General features: G+C 38.0%; 1 protein-coding gene and 1 long non-coding RNA gene across 3 annotated transcripts in view; one reads left to right on the forward strand and one right to left on the reverse strand.

The window, feature by feature from the left end:
- Nucleotides 1–130: 130 nt before the first annotated feature.
- LOC148364430 (semaphorin-3F-like) overlaps nucleotides 131–19,289 on the reverse strand; it is a 69,777-nt gene continuing 50,618 nt past the window's right edge. For both annotated transcript variants that reach the window (XM_088338523.1, XM_088338522.1), the window contains 12 exons: nucleotides 17,175–17,294; nucleotides 16,906–17,045; nucleotides 14,697–14,811; nucleotides 8,884–8,953; nucleotides 8,642–8,786; nucleotides 8,219–8,441; nucleotides 7,278–7,366; nucleotides 7,159–7,200; nucleotides 4,450–4,607; nucleotides 3,448–3,530; nucleotides 3,031–3,164; nucleotides 131–1,017 (listed from right to left, as the gene is read on the reverse strand). In XM_088338523.1, coding sequence (XP_088194649.1) covers nucleotides 586–1,017; nucleotides 3,031–3,164; nucleotides 3,448–3,530; nucleotides 4,450–4,607; nucleotides 7,159–7,200; nucleotides 7,278–7,366; nucleotides 8,219–8,441; nucleotides 8,642–8,786; nucleotides 8,884–8,953; nucleotides 14,697–14,811; nucleotides 16,906–17,045; nucleotides 17,175–17,294 — 1,751 coding nt within the window. In that variant the 3' untranslated portion in view covers nucleotides 131–585. The remainder of the gene's footprint in view (nucleotides 1,018–3,030; nucleotides 3,165–3,447; nucleotides 3,531–4,449; nucleotides 4,608–7,158; nucleotides 7,201–7,277; nucleotides 7,367–8,218; nucleotides 8,442–8,641; nucleotides 8,787–8,883; nucleotides 8,954–14,696; nucleotides 14,812–16,905; nucleotides 17,046–17,174; nucleotides 17,295–19,289) is intronic.
- Nucleotides 8,384–14,799, forward strand: LOC148364431 (uncharacterized). Its single transcript, XR_015850754.1, has 3 exons — nucleotides 8,384–8,508; nucleotides 10,199–10,366; nucleotides 14,659–14,799. It is a non-coding gene; the product is annotated as an uncharacterized LOC148364431 (long non-coding RNA).

Below are 19,289 nucleotides of genomic sequence, written 5' to 3' on the forward strand. Positions count from 1 at the left end.
TGAAGAGGTGGGTTAAACTTCCTGAGCTATTCACCTATTGGTTGACTAGTGTGCCTAATATTCAGGACTGTTCAACCAATCAGGCAACAGGGCCGCCTTCTCATTTAGAATACATTTTTGTTTTGGAAAAAAAAAAAAAGAAAAAAAGTCAAAATAAATACATTACAAATATTGCATGAATCAATTGCATTTATGTCATATATTTAGGTATTACATAATTATTTATCTGTTCACTTATTTATGGCATTTAGGTATTTATTCAATCTTTTTTTCTACATACGACAGGATCAGTCCTCCATACAACAATAAAATTCACAACAATATTTTCCCCAAAGTTACCTATACACAAAGAGCCCATTTTCTTTGAAGTACAAATCGATCCACAGAATGAAAGGCTTACTATATACAACCTACAATAAATACTGAAGTAGCATAAGTGTTACGGTTTCGAACAATGGATGTTGCGGTTTGTACTGAAGCCTCTATATCTCAGTTTTTCCTTTTTTTCTGGTTTCTGTGTATTTTTTAGTCAATGAGTCTCCCAGTTTTTGAGGGAGGGGAATACTTGCTATATAATTGTCCTCCTCATGTCTCGACATCTCCTTCTTCCGCCACTTCCCCGTGATGCCGGCGATTGCGAGGTTTCTTATGCTCTTTGAACTCCTTCAGGTCTTTGACCTTAAGGATGGGGTCTCCGAACTGCCAGTAGTCCTGGCAGTACTGATTGATGAGGCTCATCTCTGGTTGGCTGAGAATGGTGAGCAGGTCCTTGTACTGGCCCATACTGGAAGTCCACTGGGTGCTGGGATTAAGAGATGAGGGAAGCAGACTACCCCCGCTTTCCACCAAAGCGTTGTTGACGGCGCGGCTCGACAGCACCACCAACTGAAGCTTCATGAGTGTGTGCTTGAAGTTCTTCTCTGTGGCACTGCACTGGTACATGCCTGAGTCGGAGGGCTGCAGGGACCGCAGGAGGAGACCTTGCTCGGTTTTCAAAACCCGGCTGTCAGAACGTATCTGCGGGAAGGGAAAAAATGGCATGAATTACAAATCGTTTTGTTCCTAAACAAATATGACTTGAGAATTTCAAAGTTTTAAAATCAGAGTTGACAAACATTCCAAATCATATTTCAGAATGGATATAGGGAATTTTCGGATTTGAATTAGTTTTTGGGGGGAGTAGCACTTAAGAGTGCCATTTTAAAGAGGTCCCTAAACTAAAGAAGGGGTTGGGAACCTATGGCCCGCGAGCCAAATATGGCTCTTTTTCTGATTAAGACTGGTTTAGAGATAACATTTAATTGTTGCACATTTCTATGTGGCATTCCTAGGTTGGGTGATCAGGTCCAAATTTGGTACGGGTGAAGCCAAAGCAACACTGAGATCAAGTATAACCAGAGCACATTCTCAACTGCAGTTAACAGTCTGAGTGTCACACCAACATACCCAATTTAGGCAGTAAATCGCTAAGAAATCCTTTTTTTAAGTGTTATAATTATTTTATATGTGACACAGGCAGGGCTCTATTATTATTTGATGAATTTGTATTAACTTATGTAACATTACACAGTGAAATAGAATGTGCTGAAGAATTGTCTTTTGTCTGGAGTGAGGGTTTGGCAGTTTTGTTGAAATTTTGTCTTAAAATATTTGGGGTGGCTCTCTCTCCCTCTTCCAAAAAAAATATATACATTTAGCTCTGGGACCGGATCCAGAAATTCTGTTCTCTGGCAGGCCGGATAAGTCAAAGAATGTAAGCCTAAAATGTTTAGCTTACTGTAGAATTTCAGTATTATGTTTTATCATTCAGCCTTCTTTAGTAGCCTACCCTACATGTTATAATCATCGTTGACCAGGGATCTTCTCTAAAAGTAACAAATTTATTTGCAAAAAAATGGGGAAAAAAAAGATTTTGATGTTTGGTATTGAATATGTTAACTTGTTTAGTTCAACAGTTGAGTGAATGCCGTTTTATCACGCTATACAAACTCAAGTGGGGAATAGAAATGACCCAGACACTCGATTCTTTTTTTTGACATGTTTAGAATATTATGTTTGACATGCCTGGTGTAGTGCAATCAAAAACAAGTGCAACAAAGCACAAGGATAAATACAAACTATGGAGAAATAAGATACCAAATCGCACCATTTTTCTCCTAATTTTTTTGCCCCAGTCTTTCACAAGGTTTTTGGATTTGGTAAAAAAAAAAAAAAAAAAAAAAAATGAACATTTGTTTTAATTTAAAATAAAACTTTTATTAGCTTTCTGAAACCTTTTCAATAAATAAATTATGGAAATGTATATAGGAAAATTTCAACCGAGCTGCTGATTTGAAAAATGTGGGCGCTCCTCTTTTAGAGCAGGGTTGACAAGCTCGTGTTAACAGATAATTACTCAGCCTTCCACTTTAACGTGCTCAATTACAGACGCACACTCTCGATTGATGAACTAATGTTATGATAAAAGCTAATGTATCTGTCTCCGACTGAACTTGCTTCCCTAAACCAAATAAACTACACTTTTTACACACACGATTTTCTACCAAGGCATGGACTTTATAAAATCTCAATATTATCATGATTTGGTCTGAATTTAGTGTAGTCCACAAAGCTTTAGTTTCAGTAACTCAACGCCCGGTTGCTTATCCAATCAGAAGGTGCGGGGTGGGTAGAGAGGAGGAAGGAAGGAGCGAGTAAGAGAATTGGCTCTCCTGTACCTCTAAACCAGTTTTAAATATATTCATTCGGCCCGACGAGTGAATAAAAAGGCAGATATCGATATCCGTCAAATTCCCAAATGTCGTTGCTGATCATCGGCCCGCCAGATAATCGGTCAACATCTAATTGGGACCTTTCGAGTATATTACATAACTATAAACATACTGTGCCTGAAAAGCACAATGGACCTAAACTGGATTGAAGAAAAAAAAATCCTCCATCAAGAAGCCTTAGTCTGATCATATTACGAGGTTTATACCTTTTCAATAACCTTGAGAAATGTTTTCCCAAATACATTTACTGGCTTCTCACCTCTTTTCTGCGGTCGCTGTTATCTCGCTGCAGATGCCATTTGATGATGGCATGTGGGGATCTAGCCTGACACTCTAGGAAGGTGCTGCTTCCTTCCACCCCGTACTGTATCATCTCAAGAGTATTCTTGTTAGCTGCAGGGCAAAGGAAGAAAAGTGTTACTATGGAAACAAAACACTCATTAACATGAGCTCCCTTCGCCTAAAATCCAAGGAGTGGCAAATCAAAGAACTCAGCTCCCGCAGATTAGCATACAACTGACACAATGCAACCATTAGGGCCCATTATGAAAAATATCGTGAACTGTTTTAAAATACCAAGACATTTTGTTGTTGCCAACACTTGGTAGTTATTTCATAAAAACAGCAACACTAAAAAGCTGAAAACAACTTGGAGTCTGAATAGTAAGCATCTTACTGTTGGAGTTGAAGCCGCGACATTGGCGAATGGGGTTCCCGTATTTCACGTCCTGTCTCCTACTACGTCTAAAAGGGTCCGACCTGTGATTAAAATGGAGAGAGGAAAAAGTATGAATTGGCGCCTTAAAGGTGCTATCGCTATCCTCTGGCTTAAATCATAATAGCGGCCCGTCAGGCTGCTTGTGTGACTCGGCAAGTGCGTGCATTTTATTAGACACGCTGAAATAAACTCTTGCCTTTTCATCTTTTATGGGTTTTGGGTTGCCTTTTTTTGGTGGCCTGTAGCGCAGTTTAAAAGCATCGTGTGTTGTCTAAGGTGTCCTTAATTAAGTGAAGGTTAAATATTTTCTTAAGTATGTGTTAACAATGCCTAACTGAGTTCAAAGAGCCCTTATGCTTTATTTTCCACAGTACCTATCTGATTTTATCTTACTTTTAGTAAAGCTGTTTGGTGCACAGCACATTAGGTAAGTGGAATGAGTAAAGTCCTGGAGAATGACGTCATGCTCGTCCCCGCGGGCCTTTTATTTTATTTTTATTTGTTAGTGTAGAGTGAAAATGGTGAAAGTAAGAAAAGGCATGCTTCAAGTAGTGTTCAAATGCCAACCCAAACCCAGAAGAAGAGTTTATCTGAGTCAAATGTACGTACTCGCACGTGCATCATCAACTAGCTGAGTAAGACTTATATGACACCATAAGCTAGTAGATGGCGGCAGCGAGTAGAAAAGTTCCAAATACCGTACAGCTCCTTTGAGAATGTGTTTTAAACTCATTAACTCTAGACACACACAAAACCACAGATTGACGTAAGTTTTTCCCTTCCCAAAAATAACGATAATAAATAAAAAGGTCCCTTGATCCCCTCCAAATTTTCCCCAAAGGAAAAGGTTTGTTCCGTCACTAAAACGTCCTTATAAAAACCGGCAATTCTTGCAGTCTAATGCGTAAATCACCAAGCGCACCACAAAGAACCGATTTTAACACAAGTGCAAGCGCTCACCTCTTCTGGGAAGCGGAGTAGCGAGAGCAGGACTTGCCGTCCCAGGCGCAATAAGGATCCCGAGCCAAACAGCAGTCAGCGCACGCTTCCCCGTAGACATCGCAGCGGTGCAGCGCGAGTTGGGTCAGCCCCACCGCAGATGACACGTACAGCTGTTGCTGTTGAGAGAGCGGGGGAAAGAAAATGTTGTTACAACCAGGTCATATAAGCCAGTCCAACACGTTTTGATGCCAACATAGACAATAAACCCTAATCCTAAAATATTGTCTCGGGCAGTGTTTTTCAATCAGTGTGTCTGGGCACAAAAGTGTGACCTGATGCCTTGTCTAGTTTGTTGCAGGACACATAGTTCCATTACTCAGCCGAGTAACTGTAACTTTTATCCATATCAGTAGGTGGTACTGCCCTTTCCGCAGGAGGGCTGCTTCCATCATGAAATACCCCATCAACCCACAACACGAACTTGTTTACACTTCTGCCCTCAGGACGGAGGTAAGGAGTGTGAAATGTAGGACGACCCGTCGAAAGAACTCTTTTTACCCCTCGGCCATCAGACTCTTAAACGGCTGCTGATCGAACAATATACTGCAGACACGTTCAGCACACTACAGACACTTTAAAATAGACCATACTTGGACTATTCCTGCACTAAAGTCACTTTTAACTGAGTTTATCTTCACTTTTATCTTGTTGCCTTAACTCATCTTGAGTGAATCTTGTATTTCTATCTTTTAATATTCATAATATTCTTTTATGTATACATATACAGTGGTAACCCGGTCCTCAACCGCCTCAATGCCCAACTAAATCAGTGTTCGACCAAAAATGTGCGCAAAAAATGTTTCGATGCTCGACACGGAATTCGGTGCCCGACCGAAAATGGCCGAAATGCACCCGGCAGCACGGATTAGCCTAGTTTTAGTGCCATCAATGAGTGAAGGGGTATGTCATTTTCGAAATTCTTTTTTTCCTAGTTAGTGCTTTTGCGTTGCTTTTGAACATGGGTCCCAAGAACAATAGCGATAAAGGGAAGGGAATCAGTGAGGCAAACCATTGGACTGAAAAAGAAAATAATTGCAAAGTATGAAAATAATTTTCGAGTCTCCGATCTCGCCTTGCAATATGGCATTGCAAAGTCAACAATTTCGACTTTTATAAAACATAAAGAAGCGATAAAGAAAGCTGATGTGGCAATGGGAGTGACAGCGGTTACCAAGCAAAGGCCTCAGATTACTGAGGAAATGTTGCTTCCCACACCCATTCCTGTATCCAATCACAGCACTGTTCAAAGGTATATAACCAATACAAAGTGGTTTATATTTCCTCTTTTTTATGTTTATTATATATTAAAAAAAAACAGCTCGGTGGCCTTGGGGTAAGGCGCCTGCGCTGAGACTGGGAGGTTGCTTGTTCTAGCCTCGGGCCGGGTCATACCTAAAAATTACAACATTGGTACTCATTGCCTCCCTGCTTGACGTTCAGCATTAGGGGTTGGAATTGGGGGGTTTGGTCACCTAATGACTCCCAACACATCAGTTGGGTTGGGCGAGGGGTCTGGGATTCCCCTCTGTATCGATTTCCCAGAAAGAGTCAGAAAAAGACTCTAGCCACCTCCCACCAGGGGGGCATGGCTCTTATATATATATATATATAAAATTATGTACACATGTATGGTTTTTAATGTTGCTTGGAGACACAGTTTCTTAATATTTTAGTTTTTTTTTAATGGGTGGAACTGAATATAATAACTCAACCAACAACCAGGAGGACTAAGGTACCACTGTATATTGTTTTAAAGTTTCTATTTTTATGCTGGCAACTGTGTGGACAGCAAAGTAAGAATTCCATTGTGCATGGAAACGTGGTTCTTTACTGTGACTTGACACTTTGAATTTTAATTTTCTAGTCGTGTGGTAGAATAGCGAAATATATTTGATAACTTTCTTTTTTGTTTGTGGGCAGCACGGCAGCGCAGTGGTTAGCACGGGTGCGGCACAGTTCTGAGGTCATGAGATCGAACCTCCTGTGTGGAGTTTGCATGTTCTCCCCGTGCTTGCGTGGGTTTCTTCTGGGCACTCCGGTTTCTTCCCACATTCCAAAGACATGCATGTCAGGTTTATTGGCCAGTCCAAATTGTCCCTAGGTATGAATGCGCGAGCGAATTGTCTGTCCCTGTGTTCCCTGTAACTGCCTGGCAACCAGTTCAGGGTGTCCCCTGCCCACTGCCCGACGATTACTGGGATTCGCTCCAGCACCCCCGCGACCCTACTGAGGATAAGCGTTGCAGCTGATGAGATGAGATAACCAATGATACCCTCTAGTCACGGTGACAAGAAATTATAAGACAAACTTTACACTGAAATTGTAGGCTACAAGATACATTTTAAAAAAAATAGTTTTTGTGCATGAAGATATTTTATACAAATAAAAAAAGCGTTCCTTGGCTCAAAAAAGTTGAGAAACACCAATCTAAGGTGCGAACTTCCTTCCATCCATTTTCTGCACTGCTTATTCTCAGTAAGGGTCGTGAGGGTGTCGGTGTGGGTGCAAACAATTCAAAAATAAATTTAACTTAATTTTCAAGGTTATTATAAGTGCTTAACTATATTTTGATGAATAGACTTGCTGTAAGCTACATGCACATTAAACCTTTTTTCACTATTTAAATGTATCAACACATAAACACATCAGCTGCAAATACAAGCCTACCCTTTTAGAGGACACCTTCATTGTTGTTATAGGAGTTGGCACCTGAAACAAAAACAAAGAAAAAGCATACAATATAACAAATGGGGAGAAAAATGCAACCAAAAGTACCAGATACGAACCCTGAACACCTCAACCTCCTCCAAGACCAGCTCCTCAGTTTGCAGATCATCTCTGGGAAGAACTATAACTTTCTGAACGGTTCCTTTGTCTGTGGAATAAATAGAACAAAGACAAACACGCATGTTTGATCACTTTGGTCTGCTACTATGGACACTTTTTAAAACTGTTTCATCTGGTATACTCATTATAAGGGAGAGAATGGATTTTGATGCCAGGCCACATAGTAGAAATATAGGAATTTAGACCACTAAAATCAACGTCATGTTTTCATTATAAGCAAACCCCCACCTCATTCCAACAATAGCCCCTCTACCCTTTGCATCTTCCTCATGGTTTGTGTGCTTATTTGTGATGAATTTGTTTTTTAAACGACTTTAAAAAGGTTACACACTAGCTCAACAATGTCAGAATTTAGTTGTCATGATTAATGATTACAGCATTTCAAACAGTCTGGTAGGAAATAGTAATAAAACGACCATATGTTCAAGTCCTGTTGTACGTGCAAATAATTTTGCTCATTTTAAGTATTATTTTGCTAAAATAAATCTAAAAAATAATTAGTGAAAAAAAAAAACAATTAGGACTTAAAAATGATTTCGATTTTAAATCCCCAAAAATATACATTTATATAAATATGAACAAAATCATGAAAAATGTGAGCTAATTTTTTATCTTCAAATTACATATATATTTTTATCATTTACAGTAGCACCAATATATATATATATATATATATATATATATATATATATATCACAATAGGATAAAAACACTATTGATGCTCAAAAAATATTTTCACTGGGGCCTTTCCCCACCACAATTTTGAGATTTTCGCACTGACAGTTGTGATATCGCCTAGGAGTCGTTCCTAGTATGTGTGTCTGGGTGAAAACTAAATGAATGAATTGGAAATAATGAAAAAAAAACGGTCACAACTCACCAGTTCCTAAAAAAAGAACTTCATAGTTGCCATCCGCAGCAGTAACCTGGTCCACTGCAATAGTGGTGAACTCATAGTCCACGTTGGTCCGTACCACCAGGGGGCGCTTGTGTACAGGATAGACCGAGTTGTACATGGCCGGGTGATTCCTCATGAAGTTTATCACTTCATCCGGATAATCCTTCGTGGACTTCATATTGGGGGTGAATGTGCCCCCAGGGCACTACGGGAAAAAACAGAATCATCAAAATTCAGCTTACTAAGGTGAAGAAAAACACACACGTCTTGGAGTAAGTATAGTTCTGCTGATTCTGTTTTGATAACACCCGTACTATTTGTGGTTTCAAGCTAAGAAAAATCAATGTTGTGCCAGCTTGCTGTGGTATTCACGTGTGCGGTCCACCTTCTATAGGTGAGACTTACGGTGCCTGGGCGGGGGTAGGGGATCTTCCCGGTGTAGGCTACCCACTGGTAATTGGGACCCTCTTTGTGGGCAAAGGGTCCATTGAAGACCATGCGAATGTCCGCCATGGAGTAAACGCAAACGGCCGAGCCTTTGAAGACAGAACTGTGACACAGGAGGGAGGAAAAAATGATCTAAGAACATGATGACCAGTATAAAGTAGAATTCAATTCATTTGTATTGAATGCGTGAAAGAACCAACCCGGAGACAGAAAAGACTCCAAATATCACTGGGTTTTTGATGTCATGTGTTGGTTGGATGTAAACATCACCTGCAAAAAAAGTGGTTAGGTTAATAGGTTACTTGACTGGAAAGCAACTACGCCGTTAGGCAGAGGCATGAAAATCTACTGCATTTATTCTAGGTTTAAAAAGTGGTAAATTAATCCAGGAAATGCCCCAAAAATTCATTTGAACAAAAGCCGACAATCTAACAATGAACAAGACAATAAACAACATTTAACAGTAATTATAGTCAAAGAACACTCCTATTTTGTCCAAGGTGTTGGATGGTAAATCCTTAATTTGGTTAATCTTGGTCTTCTAACGGCATTGTATTTATATTTCAGTTTGATGACCCATCCTCTACTCTGATTTTTGTTCATGCGCTCTAATAGGGTTTCAAAATCGACCGAAATCTGTCTAATGTCAGAACTTAAAGTCACATAACAATACAGTATACATTTCAATGACAATTAAAATGAATGATGAGAAGGTTCATTAAATAATCAAAGGAAGACAAGATTCGGTAGATTACGATAACGCGAACGTACGATTAGCCTGGGTGAGCTTTGTTTACGTTAAACATTCAAGTTAAATATTCAGGGTGTTGGAACGGAGCCCCTTTTCAATGAACCGCTCACCACTTTTTGTGGAGACCCGGGTGCTAAATGACGTGTAAACGACCTGATTTTTTTCATTTTTACACGTTCATGTTAGCGTAACCTTTCGTACGGAAGATTACGCTACCGCGAATGTACGATTAGCCTGGGTTAGCTTCATGTTTACGTTAAACATTCATGGTAAACATTCAGGGTGTTGGAACGGATTAGAACGATTTACATTACTTTTAATGGGAAAAACCATTTCGGTGATTGAACAAATCGGTTTTCGAACAGGGTTCTGGAACGGATTAAGGTCGAGAACCGAGGTTCCACTGTATTTATTTTTTCCAAGCAATGGCTTATTATCAATTTTTCAGGTCTGGTCTGTTGTCTTCGCTGACGTGCCTATTCTGCCCGCAGTGAGCAAAGGCAAAAGACATGCTATCGGTTCTTGCTATGATGTTTATGGTATCATCAATGACTTTTCTAGCAAATTTTGTTGAAACAGGGAATAACAATTGTTAGCTAATTAAAATAATAGATTCATTTGATAATTCAGTTAGATGATGGAATATTTAGGACTATTTGTTTCCTATTAAATATTTACATTTTATTTAAATGTCTAATCGTCCTTTTATTTATTTCTAACACGCTTTTTAACAGACATCTTTCTCATCTTAAATATTTGCACAGGTTTCCCATGAACCCGACTTTGTCGAGACCCCTCCTCCCCGAAAAGGAAGTCATCTGCGAAAGACGCTGAACTTTCATCTTTCTTGAAGAAACATGCCACCAGATGTTGGATTTAGAACAAGTGTGGGATTGAAAATCTCCAAGATCCCACAAGAAACCGTAGGTCAGGTGGGTTCATGAGACACAGGAGTTTGAATAAATATTTATGTCTTTAATTTTATGTATAAATCCATTTAATGATTATCCTTAGTCGTCGAAAGAGTAGCTACCACTGATCATTTTGGGCAGAAGGTACAATCTAAGAAACATTTCAGTAAGAAATAATGCTATTTATCACTAATCAATGACCTCAGTTCATTTGACCAACTTTCTTGGTTGTTAGAATAAAACCCACCTCAAATATGATTCTTGTGTTTAATGAAAAGGCAATTTTTTTAAACAATTCCCACCAGAATTGGGTTGTTTTGCTTTAAAGAAAAAAATGAGGCCATGTTGTACAAACTAACCCCTGAACTGGATCGTTTTATTAAGACATGTTGTTAAAAAGTCACCAAAAAGCAAAAAAAAAAAAAAAAAAAATATATATATATATATATATATATATATATATATATATACATATACATATACATATATACATACATACACATTTATTTGTGTATGAAATTACATACATTTGTGCAAAACAACCCCAAAAGTAATTGTGTTTACAAAATGTATACATATATATATATTTGTATTTACTGTATATATCAAGAGTTTATCTGGGTACTTTATTACATAGGAGTCGTTAGCAGTATAATTGCAGGTCTGAAATAATTTTTTTTTGTTTTCTAATTTTCCTTATGTTGGGTAAGGTTCTGCATGTGTTGTTTTGATCTTAAATATGTATTTCCTGAAAGCAAACAATTGAATGAGGTAGGCACTCAAAAGCTTCAGACTAAGCCTATTCCCTTTGGGCACATGTTTATGTATACAATCATTGTATTTGAACCGCTGTTTCTTTTCTTTCTTTTTTCTCGAATATTTTGTTGTTTCCTTTTGTTAATTAATGGTTGATGTTTTTCTTTATGTGTTGTGCCCAAACAAAGCCACAAAATAACCCCAAACTAGGTGTCCACTATTCTGGAAAAAAAAAAGCAAAATAAGCAACACCAAAAAAAAAGCCGTTACAAATTACTCCAAGCAAGAATCTGTTGATTTTTAAACATTCTTGCATGGAAGAAAATTAGGAAGATCAAAAAATTGTATGGTAATGGTCATTGTTTAAAGTTAAGGTCCATAAAGTACTCTTAAAAACTGTTGCACTTGATCTAATGAAGAAAAAACTGCACCGGGGTCCATTTCATGGATGGTTACCACAACGACTCATGGGGTAAAAATCAATTTCTGCGTCCAAACCCTTATCTCGATCTTTATATAACGATCTGCAGGAGAAGAACCAGCCTAGAACCGTTTGCAAGAAGACAGATGAGCCACTTGTGTGGTTACAGACGAGCCAAGTCAGAGTCATAGATATAGTCGTTCCCAGGCCTTGAGGTAAATGTCACATATGAAAAGTAAAATGTGCGACTTGGAACTGCAACTGGGTTGAGATGAAAGCAAGAACAGGGCTAATGTGATGAAGAAACTCTTCTTCAGACATCTTGAGCATGGAATCTTTCATTCCTGTCACATGTTATGCAACAGTCGTGACCAGTCCTCAGTACATTTACATGCAAGGAAGTCGGATTAGGATTGGAATATCGCAAATAATATGTAATTGCACACAATGATCCAAATATGCTCTTATTTGGACTGCTAATAGTCCAAGTAAGATGGTTGAGTTTGCTTGTTTATAGTTGGATTATTTGTTCATGTTAACCTATTCAGCTCATCCGATTCCTTATGCCAGGTATGTCAAACTCGGATTGATTCTGGTGCCAGATCCAGACTTTCTGTTATCAAACGGGCCAGTACAGTAAAATAATGTCAGTTCCACATGTTTATCTTTGTTTTTCAGTGTTATACTAGGTAGTTCAGCCTAGATTGATTGATTTCTAATTTTTTTAAACTGATCATCATGAACAAGGTTTTAACGCATTTAAGATCAACAGCTTTGATCAACAATTGACAGAACAGAACGCAAAAAAGGGCTGACAGGAAAATGCCAGAACTTATCTTGGTCCCGTCCCCTTGACAATCAAAACACTGTTTACATTAATCATGTCATATAATCACAGATTACTTTTCTGAACACAAACAATGGGAGAAAAAAAGATTCTCATTGGTATTGAATGTGTTAACTGGTTAACAGTTGAGTGAATGCAGTTATACACCTGAAACAACAACAGCATGCCATACAAACTTAACACCGCCCTCTAGTGACTGAAAAGAGGATTTAGTTTGCATTCATTTAAAAAAATCATACCTTTGCTAAAAGTTCTCAACTCACTTCGTTATCTGACGTAATCAGAAATATATGTGGGCCGGATTAAATCATGAACAGGCTGCAGGCCTTATGTTTGACATGCATTATACAATATACAATTTAACCTTCCCCTGTATACAATATATATTCTTGCGTGTGCGTTTATCAGGACGTGATTTTGTGTTGGGTAAAAATGAATATGTAGCTTACATTTTCAGTTTCGGGAAATTCTTTCCATTACGATTCACCACTGTGAAACACAACTTCAATTCTTTGCATGGCCTATAATAAATGTAAATGATTGATGGGTAGTCCCCACATTAATACACATAACATAGTGCGCTGTTTAGGTGTAGCAAGGACTTGTTTTCTGGGGCGTGACACTTCATAAGACAGTGCCGCACAAACTAACGCCAGCTGCTGTTAATCTCGAGCAAAGAAGAAATGCAATGGCAAAGTAAACCCACCAGAGAGCAGTGTTAGTGTTATTTTAAAGCAGACTAGTTGAGAAACATGGCAAAAAAATTCAAGCATTTACAAAGACTTGACCTAAAATTCAAGCACATTTCCATCCTTAAAAACACATTAAATTCAAGCATTTTCAAGGATTTCAAGCGCCCTTAAAATGAAATTTGAATTGTGACCGACAACTATTTGCCTAATGTCGCTTATGGTTCAAACCCTTCTAATTGGTTTATTAGCAAATTACTAGTCATGTTAATGGATTATTCGAAATAGTCCATAACCTAAATTCAACTATGTCATGCATGTAGACATACCCAATGCTTGGCCCTTTTTCAAACTGGTGAGACACACAGGGACACATCAAGCCCCCTTCCATCACAGAGGCAATTCTAAGTAGCACAGACATTCCTCTATGGTGATCCAACCTGCTGATTATCAATTCTCCTTTTCCACACGTACTAAACAAAGTAGACGTATGCAAGACATCTTGAAAAGAAATGATGGTGGTGTCCTGTGTCCTATTACAGTACCCTTGATGGGTCATAAAATGAAAAAAGGGGGCCAAAGATCCAGCACATGTGCATTAATCTTTATAAAATGTGGGACACTTTTACCAGGTGCGGCTTCAGAATCAGAACCGGTAGGTTTCCTTTTAGCTGATCAGATGTGATCGACTAAGACAGGTCCTTGGAAATAAACATGCTTTTAATAAATCTTGCCATTTTGTCTTTTATTCTGTGAGCTCTCTGTCAAAATGATTAACTTGTTTGACAGTCGTAAAGGGTTTCACTCCAAGGAAACATATTTCTGTTCCATTTGAGACTTGTAGTATGATGTAAAAAGTATTGGGAAAAAGATGTGCAAGATAAACATTTCTATTTGTCTTGAAATTAGGACAAGTACAATAGCTATAGAGACTGTTTTCCCCAATAACAACTACATTAAATTGACAAAAAGTGATTCAGAGTACCATGTTGTCCGGACTATTAGGTGCACCTAACAACAAAAAAGTGGCCAGAAATTTGAAAGTTCGCCTTATAACCTGTTGTGCCATATATACCACACAATACTATGGATAAGGTTGAAAATGCATACCGTATTTACAGGAGTGCGTTGCTACACAAGGTTTTAGAATATACTTACGTATTGGATAATCATCGCTGGCCCAAATCGCATTATATGGTATGCAGAGCAGGATTTGCCCTCCCCACTATCTGGGTTCAATTCTCATTGCAATGTTTTGGGATTTCAAGCATTACATATTCGCTGAATAATCATTGCACTACTTTATGTCATAAATGTATACGGTAGCTCTCATTCAAGTCTCAATTTCATGCGCCTTTTATTTCGGTGCTCCTTATGTGTAAAAAAATATGTGACAAAATACTTTTTTGGGGGATGCACCTTATAATCCGGTGTGCCTTTTAGTGTGGAAAATACGGTAAGTACTTTCTTCTTTCGAATGTATCGATATTTTAAATGTGTTTTTGGCTGGAATTATTATTTTATCTGCTCTTATTGGTGAGGTGCTATAATATGTTGTAGTGTATGTTACAATGCCAAAAATATTGTTTTCTGTATCTAGATTACTCCAAAGGTGCCAACGATGTATTTTGCACTCACGGAGTTCATCAAAGTGCGTCTCCATCCCGTCCGCCCCTGGCACAGAGCAGATGAGCCGAGCCTTCAGGAAGGTGCTCCACTTGTTGACAAGGCAGCAGTGGCCACCGTCATCATTCTACAGAAAAAGATAAAAAAAAAAGGCAAAAAAATAAAATAAATGTTTAGCCATCATTGAGCCACGAGCACATCCTATTCGCCTACTCGTTTTTCTACTCCACTATACACAAACCACAGGTGGAGTCTCCCACACGATTTTGGTTTGAATTAAGAGGAAGCAAGCGGAGGATGGGGGTGGGGAGGATAAACACAGTCTCCTCGTATTTATACATTACCATCTGTGGTGGAGTAAAACACGAACTAAGAATGGTAAAGATTTACCTAGGATATATCCTTTAAAATATTGCAATCATTTTTAACATATTAATTCTGCTCCATGACAGGAAAAAAATGCTAATCTACTTTCTTCCTATAAGACCTTGCATGGCGATTGAGACTTATGTCCCAACATTTTATGATGCTTATCAAGCAATTTTAAGAGAATACAGTGTTTGACTAATATGTAATATAATAAGATGAAAAAGTCTAGTAAAGGCTAAGGGGAGAGGTTAAAATACTAATTGATAACCAATCGAAAACCAAAATATTTTTCAGTTATTAAAATCATTCAAACAGGACTACAAGGTGTACGTAAAAACCCCAAATTGACCAGAAATTCGAAAGTGCGCCTTACAACCAGGTGTGCCTCATGTATATCTCAGGATAGGTGCATAAGATTGAAAATGCATACAGTATTCATGGGTGTGTGTTACTACATGAGGTTTTACTGTACACCACTGCATTGCTGACCCAAATTGCAATACATTATAGTTAACCGGATTCCAATCTGGGTCATGGCGGTAAGGGCGCCTACACTTTGTCACTGGACCATGGTTGTGAAAGAAACAGAAAACAAAGTCTTAACAAAATATTATGCAAGTTATTTTTATGTAGGTATACTTATTAAACCACAATGTTACTAACACACAAGTGAATAAGTGGAGAAACTGTTTAACCTATAAGAATGCAGAATAAAATGTGGGAAGCAAATCAGTGTTTCAGGCATTGGAGTAAAAATAGTGTAAGGAGATAATGAGATAACTTGTAATGCCTTTCGTATGTATATCTGTACCACTCGTGGTCCGGTGGTAAAGTGTAAGTGGGATTGCCGCCGTGACTGCGTTCGAATTCTGTTGCAGACAATGTTTTGCGATATTATTCAGCGACACTTATTGACTGATCAATCATTGCACGAATATATAAATATAGAAGAGCCCAACGGTTATACACGCTCAATTTAATGCACCTTAAAGTCCCGTGTGTCTTATGTATGAAAAATATATGACAAAAGACGATTGATTTTCCTGTGCCCCGTGACGTGCGGAAAATATGGTAATTGTTTACATACATTTTGAAATATAAATTATTGAAATCCCTAGAGTTCCAGTTTCTCACCCGTAATTATGACCTTTTTTTGTTTTATTGACTAAAGACTGATTAGCTTTTTGCAGTCAAAATTGATCTATCAAGCATCAACTTCAATGGTAACAATTTGATAAAATGAAAAGTGGACAGGCCAAATGTGGTTATTTATGTGTATTCATTACTTATTTCAAAACCGATGTACAAATTATTAACAAATTAATTTTGGCAGGAAAATTCTTAGGAATAATGCCGGTGATTTAGTTTTGTTTAATTAAAAAACTATTGGCACTGATAATATAAGTAAAGACGGTGTGAAAGGGATAGGTGTTTGTGTGCTGGTGTAATTGAAATCCTTTATAGGATAACATTGCTTAGCTAAGATACTGTCTACTTTTTTTTAATCATTTGGTCATGTTACGTTATTGGGTGAAAAAATATACATTAAAACATATCTACTACTTTTGACTGGTGTTTTTACTGAAAATGCTGCAGGACGATTATACAAAAAAGGCCGCAAGGGTAAAAGGTGAGAGGGCAGAGAGCAATTTAACAGACAGAAGGCTGCATTGTATAGTGGAAGGTTAAAGACACGTGCGGATTCCAGCACATCAGTGTTGACCAAATACGAATCCAACACATAAACATTAAACACAGCGGGCGACTTGGGAATAGACACTGTTTTTATATGGATGCTGCTTTCTCCATTATGTTTACACCGGTAAACAAACACACTGGAAAAGGTACACACCAGGCAGATGCGCCCGATGCGGGATTGGGTCACAGGACTTTGCCCCATCTCAGACGACGTCTCCCGGAAGAAGAAATACAGCTTGTCATCATTTCTTTCAGCACTGTCAGGGATGAGGTGCACATGGACAAAAGTGGGATCTGTGGATAGAAGAGACTGAAATATTTTATAAACTGAATGCATTTCCTGTTTAGCATATGTTAAGATACTCCGAATGGATTGAATAATTCACATTTTACTGTTCTGTCCAAAAGAATTAAGACATTTACCATTCAACCATCTGGAGTTGTACTGATCGGTCCGCATGGCAGTCTTTGTCCCTAACGTCCGGAAAATGGCTGAATCTGTTCCCATGAAGTCGACATAAACTCCAGCATACAGTTCACCGTCTGAAAAAGAAATACAGTAAATCAGTTTTGTAACAGTACGTCTAACATTGGCACAAAAAGTACAGTATTAGTATTTTACAGTAATCTATTTCTGAATTTGACATTTACATGAAGCGACTGGAAACATCATTTAAAGGGGACATTATCAGCTAAATCAACTTTTTTAAAATACGTTCGCACTAAAAGCGCAGACAATGGTGCTTTGCTCCAATCACCTGTCTGTGAAAATTCTAGCACAATTTCAATCTCCAACCAGAGCCCCTCCCATCTCAGGAAAACATCCGGGTCAGTGTTGGGACGCAATCCTTTTTCCTGGTAGTGAGTATTGTAAAACGTTATTGATAAAAAAAAAAAGTGTCACTACTCTGTTACTACATTATTTGACTACATAGTGAAGGCAGATCATGAGTTACTGAGTCCTGTGATTGATGATTTATCCGCAAGCAACTTGCATTGTAGGGTGGGCATGTTTATATTTACCCAAAAATTCGAACTAAATACAGTTATGGCCGTTTCAAGCACAGAGTAAGAGATCAGTAAATTTCTCCTCATGGAGATATTCTCCCTAACGTATACACTCGCACCTAAGGAGAATTTGAAACTATAGAATAAAATATTTAAGTCAGGGGGTCAGTTTATAAGCACAATTGTGGTTGTGTGTCACCAGTAGCGAATGACAGGCAGCGTGTGGGGACACAGTGTAGCTTACACAGAAACTACAAACAAATGCGAAAACAATGAGGCTAACATTACCACTGAATTTACAGTGAGTGGGATGAATTTTAGACTTTTTATTTGTAAAATTATTTTTGCAATACACCATGCCTGGAGAAAAAGTACCCAGAACTGGAGGATGAGATTTTTGAGTGGTTCGATGCCCCGACACAAAATAGATGAGGAGTGCTTTGGTTAAGTGTTTGTTTGCAATTTTTAAGATTGCATAAGCCAAAAAATATGAAGGCTTCACTCTTCTACAGGCTGGTGTACATGTTTTATTTAATTTATTTTATAATGTAGATAGTTACTTTTAGAGTAACGCGTGCGTTGTCAGTAATCTGGGGTTTAACTGAATTACTTTTTAAATGAAGTAACTAGAAACTAAACCTTTATAACTGTTTTTGAGTAATGCACCCAGCACTGGTCTAGGTATGTACAACGGTGGGAACCCTTCACTGTGAGTTTTTTCACCTATGTGTTTGAAAGTATTGCAATTATGATTTATCAGGTGAAGCTTATTTGAAAAATCCAAATCTAAAAAAAAAAAATCCAATATCACATTCAAACAAGCTTTTAGTATGATTTTCTCTAAATTCCGACTAGCTGGACTTGTAACAAACCGCGAGAACGGCAGAGGAGGTGGGGTTTTCGTCAACAAAGTCTTGTGTATGGGTGGGTATCGTCTCCACTAATAACTTATTTTAAAAGAAAAGGAATCACTATTGCATCAAAGGGTATAAATGTTTAGCGTTGTTGTGAGGGTCAAACAGAGTTCCCGAATGTTTGATCTTACATTACACAGTCCAGCGTTTTTCCGAATTGCTCAGTCCACAATTAGTAGATTTGGGAGTCCACAATTGAAGGATTTGGGAGTACAGTCAATAAACATGCCCGATTAAAGTCGCCGTCGACGATAAAGCTCAATAACCATTGGCTTGTAGATTCTGAGCAAAACTTTCAACAACATCACAATTATTTTATGGTTCTGTGAGAACAATAAGTCATTTTGTTGTATCTTTCAAATCAAATCAAATGGATAGCATGTAACTTCCCACAGCTGTATATATTTGTCATTTAAAGTACAAAAAGTCATAATTCTAACTAAGATTCCACTGTGCAATGAGGGATAGTAGTTCATAGTACCGTAAGCTGTTTAAAAAAAAAGAAACAAAACAAAAACCCTTTAAGTTTTAAATATCATCAAAATCTGCTTGGTACTGTCAAAATAATAATTTTTTTCCCTAAGTTCGGGCAACACAATTCCTGTAAAAGTAAAAT

Source organism: Urocampus carinirostris, chromosome 6 (genome assembly GCF_059441175.1).
Source record: "Urocampus carinirostris isolate Australia breed hairy pipefish chromosome 6, RoL_Ucar_1.0, whole genome shotgun sequence".
Lineage (NCBI taxonomy): Eukaryota > Metazoa > Chordata > Actinopteri > Syngnathiformes > Syngnathidae > Urocampus > Urocampus carinirostris.